The 21822-nt window shown below is 43.5% G+C and overlaps 1 protein-coding gene across 13 annotated transcripts in view; it reads right to left on the bottom strand.

The window, feature by feature from the left end:
• The window catches only part of CAMK2D (calcium/calmodulin dependent protein kinase II delta), a 121404-nt gene extending 104585 nt beyond the window's left edge, over nt 1-16819 (bottom strand). For 4 of the 13 annotated variants that reach the window (XM_071431190.1, XM_071431184.1, XM_071431182.1 and 1 more), the window contains exons 1-3: nt 16710-16817; nt 16133-16396; nt 15366-15460 (exon numbers count right to left, since the gene is read on the bottom strand). In XM_071431190.1, coding sequence (XP_071287291.1) covers nt 15366-15460; nt 16133-16197 — 160 coding nt within the window. In that variant the 5' untranslated portion in view covers nt 16198-16396; nt 16710-16817. Of the gene's footprint in view, nt 1-15365; nt 15461-16132; nt 16397-16709 lie in introns of all 13 variants that reach the window. The other 9 variants (XM_071431193.1, XM_071431192.1, XM_071431185.1 and 6 more) reach the window with 4 other exon arrangements.
• Between the last annotated feature and the right edge of the window lie 5003 nt (nt 16820-21822).

Here is a 21822-nt window from a genome sequence, read left to right as displayed (position 1 = left end):
AAAATCCCAAGCTGATGAAAGCAGGCAATATAACCATAGCTAATTATCGAGGCCTTTGCACAGTTAACTATAAAGCTAAATTTTCCCACCATCTTTAAAAATTGCTTTTCCCCGTTTATAAGCAACTTTTGCCAATTTCCAAGTCAATTAAAGGAAGAACATTACAAGCACTCAAACCAACTCAGAGAACTTGATGACAGGTTTGACAACATTGCTCACTCCTGCGCAGCCGCTCATTTTTATATTAGGCAATAAAGCTTAGTCATTAAGGAAAACTTCAGGCACATTTGCGATGCTTGTCACTCAACAATCCCCCACAGAATATCAATGTATTTAATGAGAAGCAGGCTGCAGCAGTGGCAGAGCATTTTATTGAGCTGTTTCATAAAAAGGCCTATGAAAATATGGAGAATCTTCCCACACTCACAAGGTAAATGTATCCTTGTAAACAGGCAATTGGAAGTTCACTGTACTGCAAAGTCTTACTCTGCTTGATATCTTGATGCAAGACCAAGCTACACCTCATAGTTTATGACTGAATAATCTCTTAGCAGCAAACCCTTTTTCTTCAGCTCTTATGCTAGAGGGACAGGATAATAGGATGCCAGAATAATATTTTCATTTCTTGATAAGGCAAAACTACCAACAAAAACCAGGTTAAAAAGCCATCACACTTTCCCCATAAGATAATCAGGCTTTTTTTGACCTTCCAGTTTCTCATCCTTTAAAATAATCATGAAGCCTCCTCTCTTGGTACCCATGAAACTCTCTGTGCCGTGCCAATGCTTCTTTTTCTCCTCTTCTCTACCTGGCAGGGAGTCCATGCTCAGATAAGGAGCCTCTGTTACATCAAGAGACCCCAGCTGATGTCCCACATACTATTTTTACATTATCATAGATAGGTTATAACTGAAATCCAGGAAGTTGAACTAAAACTGAAGCAGAATGGATTTCTGGTAGGAGTGGGTAAATGTTAGCATGAAAATGAGTGACCTCCAAAAATTGCTTAAACACTTAAAATACTTTGGTTAAAATATATGCCACAATTGAATACATCCAAAACCTAAATACATTCAATTCAAAACAGTATGCATTTTAAAAGAGGATTTTCTAACATTTTAACTAACTACAAGAACTTTTTTTACACTGAGTATTTGCATAACACAGAAAAGAAAAACAAGCAAAAGGGACAACATGAAAGAGACAGAGTTTAAAATAGATTACCTTGTAATGAAGTCAGGGAGACCCCATCTCAGAGACGGGATGTAGCAATTGCAGAAGAGAAACAGACAAAATCCACCAAAACAAAACAAACCCAACAAACCTATACACGCCACTCAGATGTCTATTTTATAAACCTTCTCAAGCATCAGACTGAGAACAACAGTTCTCAAAGCAGAAGCTCAGCAAAATTGGTGGAGAAAGAGAACATCAGAAGGGTACATGAATGGCACAGACATGGACATCATCCATATCCTCTATGATATCACCTGAAGCTGCTGAGGATACAGGTACCAGACTAAACATGATGAGGTTACAGCAGTGGAACGAAATTATTGCCCACTCAGTGTTGCAAAATAAAGCACATGTGCTTAAACATCCTCTACAGAGGCTTTCAGACCAAGTCAACCTGCACAGCTCTTGGATAGCTCCTTCACACCCTCTTTTCTGGGCAAAGAATAAATCCATTTTTAAAGAACATGGAAGGGCAGGGGAATCCTTCAAAAACATAAACATCATATGCAAACTCCTGTCTTCTGTGCATCTCAGCATGCGAGTCCAGAAGCAGATTTAGCCTGTGAGTACCCAAAACTCACCGTGATAATTTGATATAGCTACATATCACAGTATCATTAAAAAATTCTGGCTAATATTAGTAGTAACATTGCCAAAGGAGCTGATAATCTCTGCTTAGTAAGACAATTAATTGAGTTTTGACCTCTTATTTTGGAGCCACTACAGGTAATTCAGGTAAGTGTTGTATATGTCATTCTGACACTGAATTTACATTACATAATTTAGAGGAAATTTAACAAATGCTTTTCCAATCACCTTTGAGATGATTCATTAACTCTGCGCTACGAAACACAGATGCAGGCAGGTGTACTTGAGATATCTGAGATTTGTCACGTTACTAAGATTCGAGAGGAATGCCATTGCAGCATTAGGTATATGGTTCTGTTCTCATTCCCATAATCCCATTTTTTATCTAGAACTTGCATGGTCTGATGAACATTAAAGAGATGTCAGGAATATCCATCTGGTTCCACTGATGTTTGCTGTTTAAGTCTGACAATATAAGAAGTATTAACTTCGTATGATTGCAGAAGTCTGTTATTTACTGCCTGAGGCAGTGCTAATTCTGAGTTAGCACAGATGTGTTTCACACCTCCACTTTGGATTTCAATACTGCAAACAAGCTGTTCACTTTTTCCCCCCTCCATTCTGTAAAACTAACTTTTGTAACATGCCCCACAAGGGAAAACTGCTCTCCTTGTGGAGATCTTACCTTCTTCCCTGAGGATGATCCAAGTCAGACACAATGCAGGGAGAAATTCAACCAAAACACTTCACTAAAAATAATGGGAGTTTTTTTTTGTCGTTCTGCTGTAGCATCAGTTTTTCATTATTAAGATTCAGTAAAATCAACATCAAGGGACATGCTTGCCCTTTAAAAAATTAAATCAGTCAATCAACCAAAATATTTACAAGAGCAAGGAACTTAATACTCCTTTAATTTAAATATCTATCTTCCATATTTATCAAAACACTTCTCGATCTTGAAAAAAAACTTAATGCCAAACAGGCAAAGCATGTGCCTTTATGTGGAACTTTTCTGCTTACTAATAATAAAAAAATTTAATTCAAAACCTACTTTATGTAATTTTAAATGAAAATGTCTATTCTCTACATAGGAAAGAAAACCTGACAGATGCAAACCCAGATGCTGATCTCATGAGTACTCACACCTGTTGGCATAGCTCAGCACGTTACTTGTCACATTTACATTATTGCTCAATACCCAAGCACTGTTGGTTTATGTAAAATCACCTAATTTTCAAGGTCAGATTGCAGAGACTTGATATCATTAGAATGACTTTTTTGGCTGAAAAAAGCCCAAAGCACATTCCCCATGTTCAAGACTTGAAACCTGGGCCAGGCAGCACCTGGGTGCTCTTACACAGCCCCTCCCACCAGCACAGCTATTGGTACCTGCCACAGTTCCCTCACAAAACTACAAACACAAAGCACAGCTCAGGGCACTGGGAGCTCGTGCATTTTCCCTGCTCAGGAAGTTTCTGCTGTCCTCTATCACAGCTCTACAGAACACGAGCTGCCTATAAGCTGCAGTTTGAGAAACATGAAGAAAAAGGACCGCTACAATTAAAAAAAAAAATATCAAAAAAGGCCATGCAAAGCAATTGGGGAAAACCCTCAAAAACTCCATTGAGCTGGTTAAGCATTCTTCCACACTATCTTATTGACTGAACCAGTCAACAACAATTAGTAACATTTTAAAAGTGTTTCAGTTTATTTAGTGTGTGAATCAATAGAACTTTAAACAATGAACTAGGCTGCTCCTAGTGCACTTGTACAATTTTCTGTTTCTTTAGCCATTTTGTTGACTAGATGAGCATCTGTGGTTGCAGAGACAAGTCAACACTCAACAGAAACTCTTCCTAATTTAGCTTTGTTTCATGGAGCTATTTTCACAGCAGTTTCCACTCGACCTGGCACAGAGGCGACAGAAACAGCAGGCTATAGAAAGCGCCTGTGTCAAGAACTGCTCAACATCCCTGTGATGGAAAGAAATGGGTTTGGACTTAAGTCTCAATATGCATCATCTGAGAAACTCCCCAAAACCCTGCAGCTACCTACATCTTTGCATATCAGTTACTGCTTGGGTACAGCAAGTCCTCTGAAACAGCACTCCGAGGAATTGTTCCAGACAGGGATCAAAGCCTCCGGCAAGGCTCCGATATTTAGGAAAAACAAAGAAAATGAGGCAACTGGGAATGAGTAAAAATGGAAATTACCAAACTAGCTTTGAAATTGGTAAAAGAGGTGACAGGACACCTAGTGATGAATGGCAAAGCTGAAGTGAAATTACTAAATGAGTTCCTTCATTACCAGCCTCAGAACCAGCCATATCAATCTGTAAATAAACACTGGAATTCACCAGGCAAGACCCTGCCATAAAGACACCAGTGATACTAAAGATACTCAGACAACCTCTCCTAGTGTTTTTTTTCTGGTCAATTCCAATTCCCCACTCCAAACATCCACATATAAATATGTAAATTAGCTTGTAGGATGCATAAGGAGAATGGCCAGTCTGTCATACACGAGGAAGCTAAGGGAAGATGGCTGTTACATAAAATAATCAGAATAAGATTGTCCTTGATAAATACACTGATGAAAGATGAACCCTTCTCTGAAGGACAGCCCAGGCACAGACAACAAACACCATCCATTTCTGATTTACAGCCCAGATTTAGTAAAGTCTTTGAAGTAAAAGAGGGCAACACTAAATTCTGTCTTCAATAAAGCAAAAATAACCAACCCATTCACCTCCTCAGTTAATTTTCTTGATTACTGTCCTGGTTTAGGGCAAATTTGGAGGAGAATTTCCAAAGGAGAGCCCCTCCAGACAGCAAACCCACACGGCCCCTCCCCCCAACCGGTTCGGGAAGGATTCCTCAGAGAGAAGTGGAAAGAACCTGTTTATTTAATAGGCACAGCACCCCCCAGCACACAAAATTAACAATACCAGATGACACCGCTCTGAAAAAGATGAAAAATTCAGAAAGTCTCTCTTGGGGGGTGGTCGCTCTGTTCTCAGTCCCTCCAGCACTGGGACAGCTGCTGCAGGCCACAGGGTGCAAACTCTCGGTGTTTCCCAGGTCCCAGTCCAGGGCAGGTTTGAAATGGTCAGAAAAAGGAAAGGAGAAACAGTCCAGGAAGAAATTTGGACAGTTTAGCTAAACTAGCTAATGAGCAAAAGCAAGCAGAAGCGAAGCAAGCAAGAGCGAGAGAGAGCAAAGCGAAAAGCAAAAGCAGCAAAAGCTGCAGTCTCTGTGTCCTGCCAGGCTGATAAGAAAACCAAAACAAAACTTTCCCTCTTCAGAGCCAGTCTTAAAGGTACAGAACATAACATCCAACATTAACAGAGCACATGAATGGGGATACAAGCATCATAATGTCACCCTAGGACAATTACTGAATCACAATATTTATTCTGTTGAAGGACTCAACTTTACCTCAAATACACCTGAATTTCATTTTCCAATTTTCACTGAAGGTCAGGTCCAGGTGCTAAATGCTCAGAGGTTTTCCTACCCTGCAGAAGTCTGACAGCAGATAAAGGTGATTTGGAAGTGGAAAGGTTCAGTTTCACTAGACCTGGTTTTCCTGTTTCATGTAACAAAGAGCAGACCACTGACAGCCAAAACATGACTCTGAACTTGACTTCCCTTGAGTTTTGGTAGAGGAGCAATCCTTATCCCTGAAACTACTTAAGCAAGAACACAGTTTGTAACAGAGCAATCAACCCTATTTCAGGGTGATGGAGGTGAATCAACACTATTTAAAGGACAAAAACACCCATTTTTTCCAAATATTTTGCACTTTCAGGAGTCTAAATGTTGGGATGTAACAGCTGTGAAATTTCCACAGCCACAAGAACACACTATGACCATTTTGAAAAATGCATTAAATTCCATTACTTGGAAACTTAAAAAAATCTGCACCTATTAAAGGTTTGAAATATCCATAATTTGTGAGTTCTTGTCCTCTTCTTTTGGGTTTCCTCAAAGCATCTCTGAGATACTGAGTGTCCCACCATGAGCTGTGTCACCGATCTGGTCCCCAAAACATCTGTAACACCAAACACAGCTCCAAGCAGAGGGGATGGACCACACATAAGCAACTTCTGCTCTGGGAAAATTCATCTCATTACATGTTTTGATTAACATGGCAATGAAAGCAATTTATTACTTCATTTAGAGAGACAAATCATGTTTAACACAAATAAATAAAAACTCAAAGACACCAATTCCTGCCCTCATTACAAGTTAAGTGACTCTAAGTTAATAGATTATTTAGCATTAGTCACTTTCCCACAGCAAACAAGCTGGCTGGGCACACACAGGCTCTGCCAGATCTTCTCCTGCATCTCACATGTGCACGTGCACACACACAGAGCACTGAACCAGGGGCCTCTTGTTCCTCTTCCTTCCCCCCAAAAACGCAATGGCAATGAAAGACCATGGAGTGCTATAGGTATAAGAGATGTCACTGGGCTTGGGGAGTTCTTCCATCCAGCACCAGTACACACCTCCCTATAAATCTTACACTTCCCCCAAGTTACCAGACTAGCAGGAGGCTCTGACTGAAAGAGGGAGAACCTCAGAAGGTTTTCAACCTGCAAAAGTTTACTGAGTATCAATGATGAAAATCATCAAAGTACCATGAAAAGATACAAAAATGTGACAAAAACCCTGTTTTTTTCCCATCCCCCAGTTGCAGCAGTGATACTAAAAATTTCTGAAAATGAAGGGCTTTTATGCCATGACCAGCAAGGCATTTAGTCCCATGAGCATTTCTTAGTGCAATCCTAATCACAAATTCCTAGCTGTCCATGCTGTGCAATGCAAGGAGCAGGAAGCTACCTTACACCCAAGGGGGATTTATTTTAGAAGCAGCAGACTCAGTATAAAAAGCACCAAGACAAGCTTTTCAATTTTGTAACTACAGCATTTAATAAATAATGGGGAAAACCTAGTTTTTTAAGGTTTCTGCACTGATCCTTACTTGCATCTTGGAGACACAATGTTAGTGACATCTTTCTCTGAAAGAAAGGTGTAAAGCAGGTCTCCAAGTGTGTTTTACTACCAAAAGTTCAGCAGCACCTGGAGCTACCCTGAGGGAAAGCAAAGGTCATCTGCCCTAGAGCACAGAATGCTCCCTGCAAGGCAGCACCAGTCTGTCCATGTTACACCATGTTATAACTGCTTATACATTTTCACTTTCTGCAGGATGAGTTACATCACCCAAATGAATAAGGTTTCAAGAGAAATCTCTGAATTTGGCAAGTATTTATTCTAATGAGCAGTAGCCCATTAAAACCATTCCTACAAGAAGTCTCCCAAACCTAAATCACACCTAAGCAGTAGCTTGAGAACTGCTGTGCAATACAAATAACCTGAAGGCCTCTCTTGACTCACTAAATCATGAACCTCTCTCTCCAGGAGGTTATAATTTAAATGAAAGCTAAGCCTTGGCAAATCCCATCAGATTGACAAATATGGATTTTATGTAGGAACCCCATCTGTTTGTGCAGCTACATGAATATGCAACGTGACTGTTGCTGCAACACTCGCATCCACATTGTGGAAAACTTACAAGTAAGCAGTTCCCAACTACAATTAAATCAGGAACAAAGTTCTGAAAACACAGGCAGTAAATTGCTGCTCACAAATATCAGCTTCAAGGCTGATATTTGTGGGCAGCAAATGGCTGAGTCAAAACTGCTGCACAGTAAAAAACCAACTCCCTAGAGCACATGTAGGACAATGGGAAAGACTGTCCCCAAAACAGCCCAAAATGACTGATTTGGCTGTAACTGAGCAAGACAAAGCCCACAACCAGCTGTGAACATATACAAGCACACTCTACATTCAAGTTGAAAGTGACTGCCAAACCTAAATTAATTCTGGTTTTATGGATGCCAGACAGCTCTCTTGGAAAGCATCACCAGGATTTTAACTTTATACATTTAGCAGTGATAAATTCTTTGTTATTGGTAAAAAAAATTTTAAAAGCCTCTCACCACAAGATAAAATGCTTCACCTCAACCAGCAAATATCCACAGCATCACATTTCCAATTATTAAAATCTACTTTGATACTTTTAAGAGGTTTGGGTTGGCTTTTTTTTTTAATTAAGCCTGCATTAACTCTCAAATTTTGCTGTGAAATACTTAGAAAGTATTGACAAAAGGTCAGGAATTCATGTAACAGAAGCTCCCTCAAACTACCAGGCAGGCAAAGTTCCTTTCTACCAAATACAACCCATTTAAAGCAATAACTGCACAAACATCTCTGTAATAGTTTGCTCAGCACATTGCCTATCATTTTCTAGACTGAAAAACCTAATTAGAAAAAACAAATATATGCTGTAGTACCATTTACACTTGTCAATTCCCACTAAAGAAGCTCCAGATCAGAAAAGAAGCTCCATCAGGGATAAGACACCCATGCAAATTTGCAAAATTTGCAAAAAACCCATGCAAAAGTTGCCACTCCCAGGCTTTTCTGACAGCTCCTGCTTTTGTCCAGTGGCATCTAAAAGGACAGTTTCAAGAGGAATTAGGTAACCCCTCACTACAGCAGAATACACCCAGCAGCTTCTGATCAGATGCCACAGAAATTATCAGGGCTGCAAAGCTGAGTTCTCTGATCCAAACAACTCCAATGAATTTCAGAACAAGCTGACAACAATCTAGAAAACAACACTGGGTAACAGCACAACTGTGTGCCTGGAAGCAAACACCAAGCCCGTATCACACAAACTCTCCACCCTCCCTGATACCACACACAGGACATTTCTTATAATACAAGGATTAAATGGATGAGGAGTTTGCACAAACATGCACTGCAAGATGTACACAAGCTCTTTACATCCAAGGAATAAACAGACAGATTGGACTCCCGTGCCTCTCCACAACAGAGCAGATGTTTATTCAATTTCAAAGCACAATTATTTTAATAAGGAATTAAATAGAGGAATTGCCACCGTTAAGTTAGGGTTTTGTTCTCTAGTAACCTTTTTCCAAGCACAGAGGTAGTTATGTTTCTCACATCATCTCCCAAACCCCCACAATATCCTCACAAAGCATTTGACAAATGTGCGATACATGTGCACGAAGGAGGAAGCTGGATATATCAAACACCCTGGCCTACATCTCTCAGGAGGTCAAATGAAGGACAGACACACAAAAAGCACTATTTTGGCAGTAAAGACATTTGTAAATCAAAATATTTCACTGACTTTTATTCCAGACTCTTAGGTCAGACATTCCTCAATTCCTTGGGAAAGAAAAAAGATCCAAACCTCAAACCAGACTGTGAAATCAATACAAGTGTGAATAAACATAGCAGAGATGGCTTCACATAGCCCAGTCACAACCTGAGAAGGTGCATTAATGTTCAGCATTTGGATCAATACATGCCTACATATGGCGGGATTTTCACAATTCAATTTCACTGTTTAGTGAGGGCTTGAAATTGGTTGGTCTGTGCCTGATTCTCAGTCCTTCCAGGAACAAGTGTATTTCTACTTGGCTGTCAACAAGGTCAGATCCAAGTCACAAACACCTGAGCTGGCCTGTGGTTTCCCCCAAAACAATGTTTTCTATGTATGGTATTATGTGCAACAAACAGAACCAATCTACAATAAATGCAAAGTATTGACCACTGTGTTAGTTTCCTTATTTTTGTATTTGACCCAAACCTTTCATTCAGAAGTACCATGTGAACATAGCAAAACATTCTCTCTCAGACCAGGAGGAACAGCACACATCCCTATTTCAGTATTAGGATGTGGAAGCTTAGAAAGGTATTCTGTTTCTATTCTCCCCTGCATCTTAAGTTCTCCCTTCTCTCCCAATAGCAGCAATTCCCCAAGTGAAGCTGTTCAAGCGTGCAGTGAAGTCTCCACTTTGCAGGAAGAGAACACGCAGTACAAGCGCATGAATCAGTGCCATAATGTGTAACTTCTGACAGAAGATGGCTGGAGACCAGCAGCCAAAGAAGTCCCCAATAATCCCCTTTCATATGCATTTCCCTCTCTTCCCCTAAGGAGCTTGCTGAAACTGAGCTGACAGATGATGCAAATACCTTTTTACTCTCCATGCCTTTCTAAGAGAAATTCTGGTCACAATGGCTCTTGCAAAAACTCCAGAAGTGACATTATTGAAATCAACACAGCATTTGTTATGAATAATTTAACTATGAACTGCCAGGACATTTCATTTCCAATCTAGTTTAACTGTGAGAATCAATTACTACCAACCAACACCCATCACAGAGCTTCAAAGTCCTTATTCTCAGTGCTATTTGAAAGCTCTTCAGGTCTTCACTAACACCAGAGTAAATGCTAACACCAAAACAGAATTAAAAGCTCCAAACCTTCACAAAATAGAGCACCTAACCAAAAATCCCTTTTGAGGTTTTTTTTTTTTGATAACACTCTTCTCTCCCCATTAGCCTGAGCTGTCTGAATGGAGTCAATTTCAACAGAACCAGCAGCCTGCTAAATTACAGTAATTTGCAATTAAACAAATACTTGCAGATAAACATTCAAATGAGTGTGTTGTGTTACAACTGATGTCAAACTGAAAAGAATGCCATGACTAAACTGAACACAAACATTGACCACAAACGTTAAAAAGGGTGACTACATGTTAGCAGGTGAGCCTTCTCACATACTAGAGAAAAACAGTTTTAAACCACTCTTAATGACAAGTAATTAACCAGAGAAACAAGACTACAGCAAGACATGGAAGAAAACCACTAAAATCCCAAGCTTAAATCTTGTCCTAACAAAGACAGAATCTGCCTCACTGACAACTAAATGCCCCAAGGACAGTCCTGTCTGTGTGGGAGTCACGTCACGTGTGCGTAAGAACAGAATTTACCTTTAAAAATACGTGTGTTTTAATAAACTGGCACAGGTAAATGTGTGCTTCAGAGATTAACATCTTGAGCTAGATTAGAAAGAGTTATTTTCTCCTCCTGTGGAACACTGGAAGCCTTATTAGAGCTTGCCTTCCTGCGCAACATCTGGCATGGACTGACACAAGCTACCTGACTAAAGGAAATGTTAGTCTAGTGACACATCAAAAACGTTTAGCCCTGTGTCACAAACAGCTGGGCTGAACAACACTACCTTATGCACTCTTCCCATTTCATTCATCCCCCTGAAGTACTCTAAATCACTTTAGGGATCATGAGGTGCCCTACTTGGAGAGCTTTAGAGGCTGAAGCACTCTTCCCACAGCCCAATTACTCAACGCTGCACAGAACGCCGTTCCCAGGGGCGGGGTTTGCAGCCTCCACACCCATCGGAGCAGGCTGCAGGTGAGCCCGGCTCCAACCCCTCTGGCTGTGCCGTGCACCTGTAGGCACGAGCTCCCAGAAAAGAACAGCAGAAATACTGAAAAACATTTGGGAAATTTCCTGCTAAGAAGGAAGATAAATATCCAGCAACACACCTCCAAGGCTTGAAGCTAAAGGAATGGCTGCTCCCTGAAAGCTCAGGAGAGCTTTTCAGGGAGCAGCAATAAGCTCCAGCTGACTCTCACATTACTCCTTGTAGCGCATATGCTCATCAACAAAGCGCTGGTAGTCCTGCTGCAGCAGCCCAAGGGCTGGCAGAGGTGTGCCCAGCTTCTGACACCAGCTCCCCAGAAAAGAGCAGGGACTGGGACACCCCCTCCTCCCACAGACACCACCACATTGCACCCAAGGCACTAGACACCGGCAGTAGGAGTTACTGGCAATATATACACCCAGTGAAAATCTACCAATCTATCTGTACCTTTTCAAGTATGAGCAGAAAAGCAACCTCTTACCTATTTTTTTTTTGGAAGACAGAAAATGAGGGCTAAACCTACTAAGAAAATGAGTCTGTTTATGTGAAATCAATTTGGATCAAAGCTAGATGACTTTCAAAAGAGAAGGAAAAAGATGTACAGATAATGGCAAAACAGAAATTCTGCTCATTTTTTGGTATTTGGAAGAGACAGGGGAAAAGTAAAGTCATTTCACAGAAGTTGACTTTTATCTGCATGACTTTCTACACATGAAAAACAACACAGACAAGCCCGAGCCCTTACTGAAGAGTAAGGAAATCCCAAAGACTTCATCAACTGAAACCATACAGAGCCCAGAACCAGCCAACACACATTCTCCACTTTATTCTTGGTTTTCTGTGTGCTTGTTCATCACTGAAGTTAATTTTAGAAGAATAACGCCACAGAATGTGCCACAGTCAAGAGGGCCACAACACACAGAGCATCACCATACAGTATCAGAAGGCTTCACCCCACACCTCATCAGAAGGCATCAGGGCTGCTCATACACAGCAACATCAGGTCACCTTAGAAGGCTGCAAGGATCTGCCCCTCCTGTTCCTCAGCCCAGCCTTTTATGCCCTCCTGTTCATGCACGGCACCTGTGTGCCCTCTGCTCCCCTGGGTCCCTGGGTGATTGGTCAGTGCCCCTGGGCACTCCATGGCTCCTTACCCTCAATGCTGCTCCCCCGCCTGGCACAGCTGCAGCCCATTGGGGATGAGGCTCCAGGCCCACTCCCAATTAGCACAAGCTGTGCTCCTACAGGGTAACATACCTTTCTATGCTTTCCTTTTTTCCAATCAGCAGCATAATCATCTTGTGCAAGAACATAACCTATTGATACAAAACCAGCTGTGGATATTCAAGCAGTTTAGACTTAGAAAACACCAAGATCAAAACTCTGAATAGCACCTTAGGAAGACTTTAAAAATAGAATATATGTAATTATAACAAGTAAAAGGATTTTTGCTATACTGAAATAGATTCAAACTGCCAATGTTTATTACTTCTACTACTAAAATCAGAAAAACATGGAATTGGAATTCTGTAAAGAACTGACCATCAACTTGAAAGCACCATGGTTCCCTCTGCTAGAACAGGGGGGCACAGCTTCCCTCCAAATTCCAGCCAAAGCCCATGCCTCTGCATGAATGCAATTTGCCTGAAATTTCCCTGTAACTATACAAGGAAACTGGTGGGAACACATCTTCGCTGGCATTAGCTGGTGACCAGATCAGATTTAGAAAGACTGATAAAGTAAGAATTTGGAAAAATCTCCAATAACATTTATGGCTGAGATGAAAGGGGAAGATAACTACTGCTCTGACTGGGCTGAAGGCACTTAAATAAATTCTAATTTCAAAACTGCTTTAAGGAAGTTTCATTTAGTCTTGAAAGTCTTGACTCCTCCATAGCATACACTGAAACTGCTCTTGTCCAGCTTGGGAAGCAAAAAGGCCCAAATACAACATTTTGTTTAAAAGATTTGAAGGGAAGCAAGCCTTAGACAAGGAATACATTTCCAAGCCAAGAGGACACATTTCCACTTAACTCTGCTCACAGATGAAGCTGCCTCAATGATTTACAGTGGAATGGGTGTTTCAGTAGGTGTGACACACAGAAGTGAACTGCTACCTCCTCATGCAGCAGTTCAGATGGAGTAGAACAAAACTTAAATCTAAAACCAGCACTTTATTATTAAACTCCTTCCCCAATAGCAGCCAGGAGAAAGAAGCACAGTTTGAGGCTTTTTCAGGTTTAGTTTTTTTGCACCACAAGTGCCATTCAAGTGCACCTTTCTACAATTAAAAAACTGCCTCAGAAGATTCTAAAGATTTCTCCAAGAAGCTTGCTCTTCAGAAACTACTTAGTAGATTTCCAAGTGCTAAAATCCAAAACAACCTCCACAAAAACCAGCCCAGCAAGTAAAAAACTGCAATTATTTTTGGGATGTCTGAAAACAGAGATGGAAAGGCATTCCCTGCATTCACGGGCAGGCACCATGCATGTTCTGATTCCCAAAGATACTCCACAGCTCAGCTCTGAAGTGTAACCCTTTCCTTTATGGGTTGAACCCGCAGAAAAATCTGTATCAAATTTGCCTCAATCCATTTTCTGAGCTAAATTCTCCCAGAATATTTCTGCTACTTAACAGAGCACATCAAGGACCAACCTGCTCCTGCATGAACCAAGTACAAAAATTACAGCTTGAAATACAGTGAAATCCAAATGCTAAGTAATTATAAACACAGTTTTTCCTCATTTAGCCTAGCATTCCAGGATTTACCCCATCACACACACAACCCATGACATATTGGTAACCTGGTTACTGGCACATATTCCCCACCTGTTACCAGTAACCTGATGATGACCTTGTTATGCCTTCTCACATTGAAAATTACTCAGATCTATGAAGTCACATCAAGTGTGGTGTTTCATTTTATGCATCAACATTCAACAGATCACATTTTTGTGCTAAATAATAATAAAAAAATCTGTTTAAAGCTAACCTGTGAAAATATTTATCTCAAGTATTATAAATTGCTTAAGCTACCTTCAAGTCTGTAACTGTACAAAAAAATTAAAGTAACCTTTCAAATATAAAGGAAAAGTGATCTTGCAGTAAGAGTTAAAAGAGTTAAATTCAGAGAAAAGTATATTTTCACACAACTTTCACCAACCACAAGTAACAACCATTGAAAGATCTTTATCAGAGAGCAGCATGTTATCAGAACTTGCCATATGGTCCTAAGCAAAGTCTTATGTTAAACGTACTGACTTGAGGCTGCCCTTTACCTGCAGTGATTCCTGTGGGCCAGAAGCAGAGCAGCCACAAGCACCTTTAGGCTCTGACACTACTTATTCACTGCCGTCTTCCTTGCAAATTCCCATAAAACCACAGAAAACGATAAGGGTGAGTGATCCCTAATCGCCGACTCCTGGTCACAGGCACTCCAGCTGGGAATTAACGAGCAATTGACACGACACCGCTAAGACTCCCTTTCCACAACAACAGCCCACACCGTGTGTATATTTACCTACAATGTATCATAACAACCCCACCGCTGCTGCTGACAAGCTGCTGGAAACGCACATCAGAGGCAAGGCAGAAACAAGCTGTACAGCAGCCTTGGAACAGTAACACTCCTCACCACTTCATCACGGGGACTTTCTCCACAACAGTTAGCTCAAAACCCACTTTTTTTTCTCCCTAATCATAATTTTCTTCTCACAAAAAAGTTTAGTCTGAGGTAAAAATACATTTTTCCTCATTCACTCATAGTCGGATAGGCCCTAATGTTCATGTTTAAATGCAATGAGAACACAGAAGTCAGTGAAGCTGTAAATGTTTAAAATAAAATCTGTAATGGAAACTTATTATTGACCATCCTCCCCAAAAAAAAAAAAAAAAGCTTGCAAAATGCTTTGACTCAAATTATTTATATTAAAAACTGAAGGGACTGCATTACGTTAGATTTTAGTTTTTGAACATCTTTTCTTGATTTACAGCAACCTCTGACTCCCGTGCAGTCAATCCATGAAACATTTAACAGAGAAAAAAAAAATCAGACATAAAGGGAAAAAATTCAAACCCAGGAAATAATAATTAAAATTGTATTAAAAAATCTGTTAAGATACTCGACTATTTTTAGCATTTCCTAATGCTTAGCACATGAACACAAGAAACAGGGAGGAGGCATCACAAACGCCAGATTAAAATATACCCACCCCTAGCTGAAAGCTTTTTGGTGTTGATAATTTTGGCAGCGTACTCTTGTCCTGTGGTGATTTTCATACACCTCCTCACGACGGAGAACGCCCCTCTGGAAACCAAAACCGGGCAAAGTGTCAGTCCAACTGAAACACTCCACTGCCATTACCAGCTAACGGGCAGCATGGAGGGGTGTGAGGTCGGCAGAATTTAAAAAAAAAAAAAAAAAAAAAAGGGATTTTCTGGTTTTCTGTCAGGGACGGTCAGCATTGATTTTATTCAGCTGAACAGTGAACTCCGCGGGGTAGAAGCCGTGTGACCAATCCCGCTAGCTGGGGCGGAGGGCGGGCGGGTTTTCACTGGGTCCATGCCGGCGCACCGCGGGGGGACACAGGGCGGCGGTGGCCGTGTCCCCCTCAGCGGCGACACCGCGGGGGGCGACACCCAACATGGCGCTCAGGGCTGCGCCTCCCGCCCCGCCGCTGGGGGGCACCCGCCGCGCTCCGACACCCCTCATACACCGAGACCCCCACGCCGCGACAGCCTAAGAGCTAAAAAATACCAATAAATAATAAATAACAATAAATAGCGGCACGGGGGCTGGGGGGGCAGCTTCCTGCCACCCGCCCAGAGCCCGTCGCCGCCCCAGGGTCGTATGGCTGGAGCCCGGGCGCTCCCGCGGGGCTCTCGGCAGCGGTGAGGGGGCCCGGGGCGCGGCTCCCCCCAGGGCTCACGCACCGACCCCCGCAGCCCCCGGTGCCTTCACAACCCGTTCTGTCCTTACTTTCCGAGCTCCTCGAAGAGCTGGTACTCGTCGGTGAAGCGTGTGCAGGTGGTCGAAGCCATCATGAGGACGGGCGGCCGCCGGTGACTCCGGCGGCCGTGGACGGCGAGGCGGGGACGGCGGAGGGGCTGCGAGGCGAGGCGAGGCGAGGTGAGGCGAGGCTCCGCGCCGGCTTCTTCTCCTCCTCTTCCCCGCCACCGCCTCCTCTGGTGACGGCGTTGCCTTCGCGCCCTCCTCCGGTCTTCCCTCTCCCCTCCCCTCACCCTTTAGGGAAGGAAACAAACAAATATTTAAATAAATAAATAAATACGTATCCTCCTCGCTTCCTCACGCCCGCCAGGGAAAGCTAGCGGCTAAAGGGAAAGCAAGACCGGGGCGGGGGGCGCGGCGCTCCCACCCCTCCCGCTCCCCTCTGCCTCAGAGCCTCAGCCCATCCGCCGGTGCCGTGCCTCCCCCTAGCGACCCCGGCCCGCGACTCCCTGCCGTCGGGGAAGGCGCAACACCCATGGGAGTCTCACACGGGCGGGCGGAGCACGGGAAGAACCTGCGCTCTGTCCTCCCGGGAGCGAACACCGACCTTTCCCCGGGCGCTGCCCCGGGACGGCGGCGGGAGGCACCCTGAGGGAAGCGGATGCACCTGCGCGCGCCCCCTCCCACCCCCGCCCCTCTCCTCAGTGGCCGCCTGTGACGTCACGTGGTGGCGCGCGGCGGGAAGCGCGTGCGGGTGCGCTCGCGGGCAAGGGGGCCGTGACGTCGCAGGGGCCCCCGCCGCGCGCGGGGAGGGAGGGGAGCGGGAAGGGACGCGGAGCACCGGGCACCTCGTGACGTCACATCAGCTCCGGCCGCGCGCGGGGAGAGGGGGGGACACACACCCCGGGCACCTCGTGACGTCACGGCCGCCCCGGCCGCGTGCGGTGGGAAGGGGGGGGCGTGGGGGCACAGGCGCACCGCGCGTGCGCCGGGTCGCGACCGTCACCGCCCGCTCGGGAAAGGGACCCGCGGCAGAGACCGCGCACAGGCAGCCCTGCACCGCCGCGACAGGACACGGCCCCGGGATCCATCCCGCGCAGGGCGCCGGGAAGGGCTGGGGACACGCGTGAAGTGTCACAGAAAGCAGCTGAGCTGTCTCGGTCTCTTCCACAGAAGCACCGAGTATCTTGAGCTGGAACGGACCCACAAGGATTATCAAAGTCCAACTCCTGGCCCTGCACAGGATCCCCCCAAATCCCACCTCTGCCTGAGAGCCTTGTCCAAATGCTCCTTGAGCTCTGACAGCCTTGGAGCCGGGAGCATTTGAACATGGAATGAGGTCGCCAGGCCACCGAAGGCCATTCGGTCCTTTCTGATAAACCTGAACTGATTTTGCTCCTTTCTGATCAACCACGTGGTGCTGAGCCAAGCGAAGAGCTGAGTCCACACCTGCACAGAGCACAAGCAGCAGCCAGGCTACAAGCAGAGCTCCACTACAAAAGGCAGCCTGGAGCATCTCCATGCTCATTTTAAGTGGGAAGACACGTGCACAAAACGCACCCAACAAAGGGCTTTACATCAAATCTCTGGAGTTTCCAGAATCAGCATCCTGAGCTGTGGTCTCGTATGAAGAGTTAAAACCTGTCAACCCTTCCCAGAAGGAACAGGAACGTACAGAGCCTACACAGGAAGGCAGTTTTCCTCCAGGTGAGGTGAGGCAGCTGTGCCTTGTACAAACACACTGAATTTGTGACATAAAGGTGGCAGCAAAGGGAACTCGTGAGCATGTACAAAGCATTTACTCCATCAGTTCCTCTCCAGGGAAACACTCTGTGCAGCAGGGCCAGTACAGACCAGAGGATGTTTCCATTCAGACCAGCAGGATCTGTTCCCATCTCTGGCACTTGGAACAGCAGCACATTTCCAATCTGTTCCCATCTCTGGCACTTGGAACAGCAGCACATTTCCAAATCCCTTCAAACTAAAAAGTAACATGGAAGTTGTGCATCTCTGGGTATAATACTTGCATGGGTAACTCAATCAGCAGTGCTGAACCCCTATATTTAACAGGACCTGCCTGCCAGGTTCCTCATCCACATGTACACAGACACAAGAAAATGAAACATATTCCCCTGGCACTACGTCACTTTTTACCTCATGGTATATTATGAGAAGAAGCATTTGGACCAAGTATCTGCTCTTGCTGTGCCATACAGTTATTATTTAATTTTAAGAATTTTTAGAAGAAAATATTAAATTCTATTTCAATTCACTTTCTTGTTGATGTTTTTTTTTAAAGTCATTATAAGGATGAGTGATCCAAACTGAGATTTTTTTTTAACTTTTTTTTTTTCCACATTTCCCAATCTAAAAGAAGACAAGAACAGGCCAAGGAGTTACTAGAGAAATATCAAGCATTAATTTTATCACAAGAGGTAAGTAAAGAAAGTATTTGTTTACAAGATTGATATCACAGGACTAGATGAATTTCTGTAAGACAAACACTAGGGAACTGATGAGTAGCTTGGAAACACTTCAGCTGAGAGGGTTTTTTCTCCTTACAACAATCATGTCTTAATTGTAGTTCCCTCTTGAGCTGAAGAAAACCTGAATTTGTAGCTGCAGTTTAAACATTTGGTACATTCCCCAAATTCCTCCTGAGCAGACCAAAGCAGGCAGGATGGCAGCCAAGGATCCGGTCCATGAGGAGAAATTCTAAATGCTGGCTAGAGCTTCAGATTTCCATTAAGGCCACAGAAACAATTTGTCTGCTGTTGGAGAATGTCAGATCTCAACAATGAACCAAAAAAATGCTTCAAAGCCATCCCAGGGCACATTTTTCTTCTCCAAAAGGTTTTCAAGAGTGCAGCTCAAGCCTGTAAGAAACTGAAGTCATTCACTTAAAATTCCTGAAGTTTAACAAAATGTTACAGATAAGTGGAATGAATTATATATTCAACTTTGTACTGAAACATTTATTGTGGCAAAGGAAATAGTATTTATTTTAAGAGTTTGCTATTCGGTGAGGTCTTTGCTTTGTATGGCTTTAGACAGCTGAAGTGAGGTTTTTGTTTTATTTCTGACCTTGCAAATGCAGATTTTCAATTTTCTTATGTTTTGCAGGAGTCAAGAGAGCTTCCAAGAGGTCAGTGTGTACTGCTCATTTTGAGGGCTTTTAGGAATGATGTATGTTTAATTTGTGACCAAGTGCCACAGCCACTGACAGTAGAGGCCTGGGCAGGAAATGCCCAGAACACCTGAGGAATCTGGGGTTTAAATAAATACTCACTTTATGAGCAGATGGCCTTTAACAGAAATCTTGGTCCTCCCCAGGGCTGCACATATTCCTGGGGCAAAGCACTTGAGGAAACTAATGGACAGCACTGGAGCAGTCAGAGGTACATCATTGCAGTAAAGCAATGAAAAGACCAAAAATGGCTGTGGAAACCAGGAACAGGGTAAAAAAAGAGAATGAACTGGGACAAATCACAGAAAATGCATGGGTTTGCAGTTCACTGCAACAGCTGGAACTGGAGGCACAGATTTAGGTCAGTGTGGAATTCTCTGCTGCACCACAGGTTGCACCTCTCTTATTTTCTCACTGGAGCTGCTGGACTTTATTTATCAAAGCTTTTGGAGGGCAGAAGGACCGGTGACATCGTGCCACAGACTCACTCCCTCCTTTCCAAGTGATGAGGGTGCCCTAAAGCCCATCCCAAGGCCTTCTGCTGGGGCAGCTCCCTCAGCACCACTTCCCACAGGACCAGTGCTGACTCCAGAAGCTGCTGCCAGTCCCTCTGGTGGGTGATGGAGATCCATGGTGGAGCTGCTGCAGCTGTCCCAGGGCTTCTTTCCTCCCCCTGGAGAAGCTCTCTCGCTGCTGCTGTCCCACTACGTAGCTCCTTGAAGGTTCCCCAAAGGAAAGGAATTATTTCTCCATGAGTGACACTCTTGGCAAGCACCCTGCTGCCCAAGCAGAGCAGTGTGTGTGCTCTCTGCCTCTGCTGCTGGAGCACTCTGAGGTGGGGTTAATTCACTCCTCAGTGAACCAGGAAGATGTTGGCAGAATAACTGATTTGATAGCTCAGTGATTCTGTCACGCTCTTGCTATGCAGGAGACCAAAGGTTCTCTCTGGCCTAAAAAACCATCACTCCTGACAGGCTGGGAGGCATTGCTGGCCACTTAACTCCAGCCTCTGGAAGCACCACAGGGAGAAAGAAATGAAAAATTAATGCCTTATTTTTTATCTTTCTTGTGTGGGGCAAGGACAAAAATACAGGCTTGAGCAAAACAGATGTTTTCATTTGTTTGCACTGGAAAGAAACAAGAAATGCTCTGATAGGATTCAAGTTTCATCCCAGAATTTTGAAGAATACATTTCTCTCTCTTTTTTTTTTAATTTGAAGTATTCTTAATTAAGAATACTCCTTTAAAATAATGCTTTTGAAGAGAGTGATTTCTTTTTAATGCACTTGTCCTGGTTATTTTGAGCTGAGTAAGCTGAGTAATTTTTAATGAATTCTGAGCAAACAAAATATTCCATTGTTTACACAGTTCTTTTTACAAGCAATTAGAGTCAGTAACACTCCATGAATAAGACTTTTTGCCACTGGCTTTCATGACATGGATTTGAAATATAAACATTACTTAAAAAAATATTTCAAGCTGTGAATCAAAGCTGTTTCCCAGGGCTTGGAGCAATGTGGTCTATGGAAGGTGTCCCTGCCCACGGCAGGAGTTTGGAATCAGATGAACTTTGAGATCCTCTCCAACCCAAACCATTCTGTGATTCCATGATTCTATGATTTCTGGAAGTTTGAGCACCAGTCTTGAACCCTATGTGACTGGCTGACTCAGAAAGCATAAATGGTTCCTCTTCCAGAGTTCCCAGGGGTTTGTTACTTCTGGTTGAGTAGTGAGAGACTCTGGGAAATATGTGCATTTCTCTGGCCTGGCAGGACTCATTTTAATATTACCTTGCCATGTAAACCCAAGAGAAATATCTGCACGTGGAAAAGCTGGCTGTGACAACCTCAATACCATCAAGGTGAGGAACTAAGTGTGATCTTGGCTGACAAACTCCATAGAGGCTGCCAGGGCTGCAAGGGAAGCCGGAAACACAGGAGCCCACATTGGCATGCCAGCACTGAAATTGTGCCCAGCCTTTCTTCTGAATGCTTTTGGTGAGTGCTTTGTAAACACTTCCAGGCATTTCCTAAAAGAAAAATGCGAGAGGTGACTGTAATTTGATCTACCACATGTTTCTGGTTTGGAGCATGCTTTCAATGAAGGAAGCTGAAGAAGGAAATGAATAACAACACCCCCTGCTTCCCATCCACAGGCATTGCCAGCACTGGAGATGAAAAGGCTTTCCAAGAGGAGGGAGCAGATTTAACCAGAACTGATAAAGAGGTTGGCTGGAATTTTATGGCGGAAATAAAGATTGAGATTTTAGACAGGGGAACATGGTCAGGGAGGTGAGAAAAGGGAAATATTTTAACAACAAAAGTTTGGACAGACTGAAGACAAAAGACTTGGTCAGAAAAGGAGATCTTAAAGAAACCAGTGCGTATGAGACACTGTTGACTAGAAAGAAGCTGAGTTTTAAAAAACCCACAATTGTGAGACTGTGGAGGTTTTAAACGTAAGTAGAGGAGAAATGCAGCAGCTGGTTTCATGACCCAGACAGCAGGGAGTGCTCATGGCAAGAATAAAACAG

Source organism: Agelaius tricolor, unplaced genomic scaffold (assembly GCF_023055355.1).
Source record: "Agelaius tricolor isolate 1412-34295 unplaced genomic scaffold, bAgeTri1.0.p SCAF_8, whole genome shotgun sequence".
Taxonomy (NCBI): domain Eukaryota; kingdom Metazoa; phylum Chordata; class Aves; order Passeriformes; family Icteridae; genus Agelaius; species Agelaius tricolor.
This window is presented reverse-complemented; position numbering and strand designations above follow the sequence as displayed.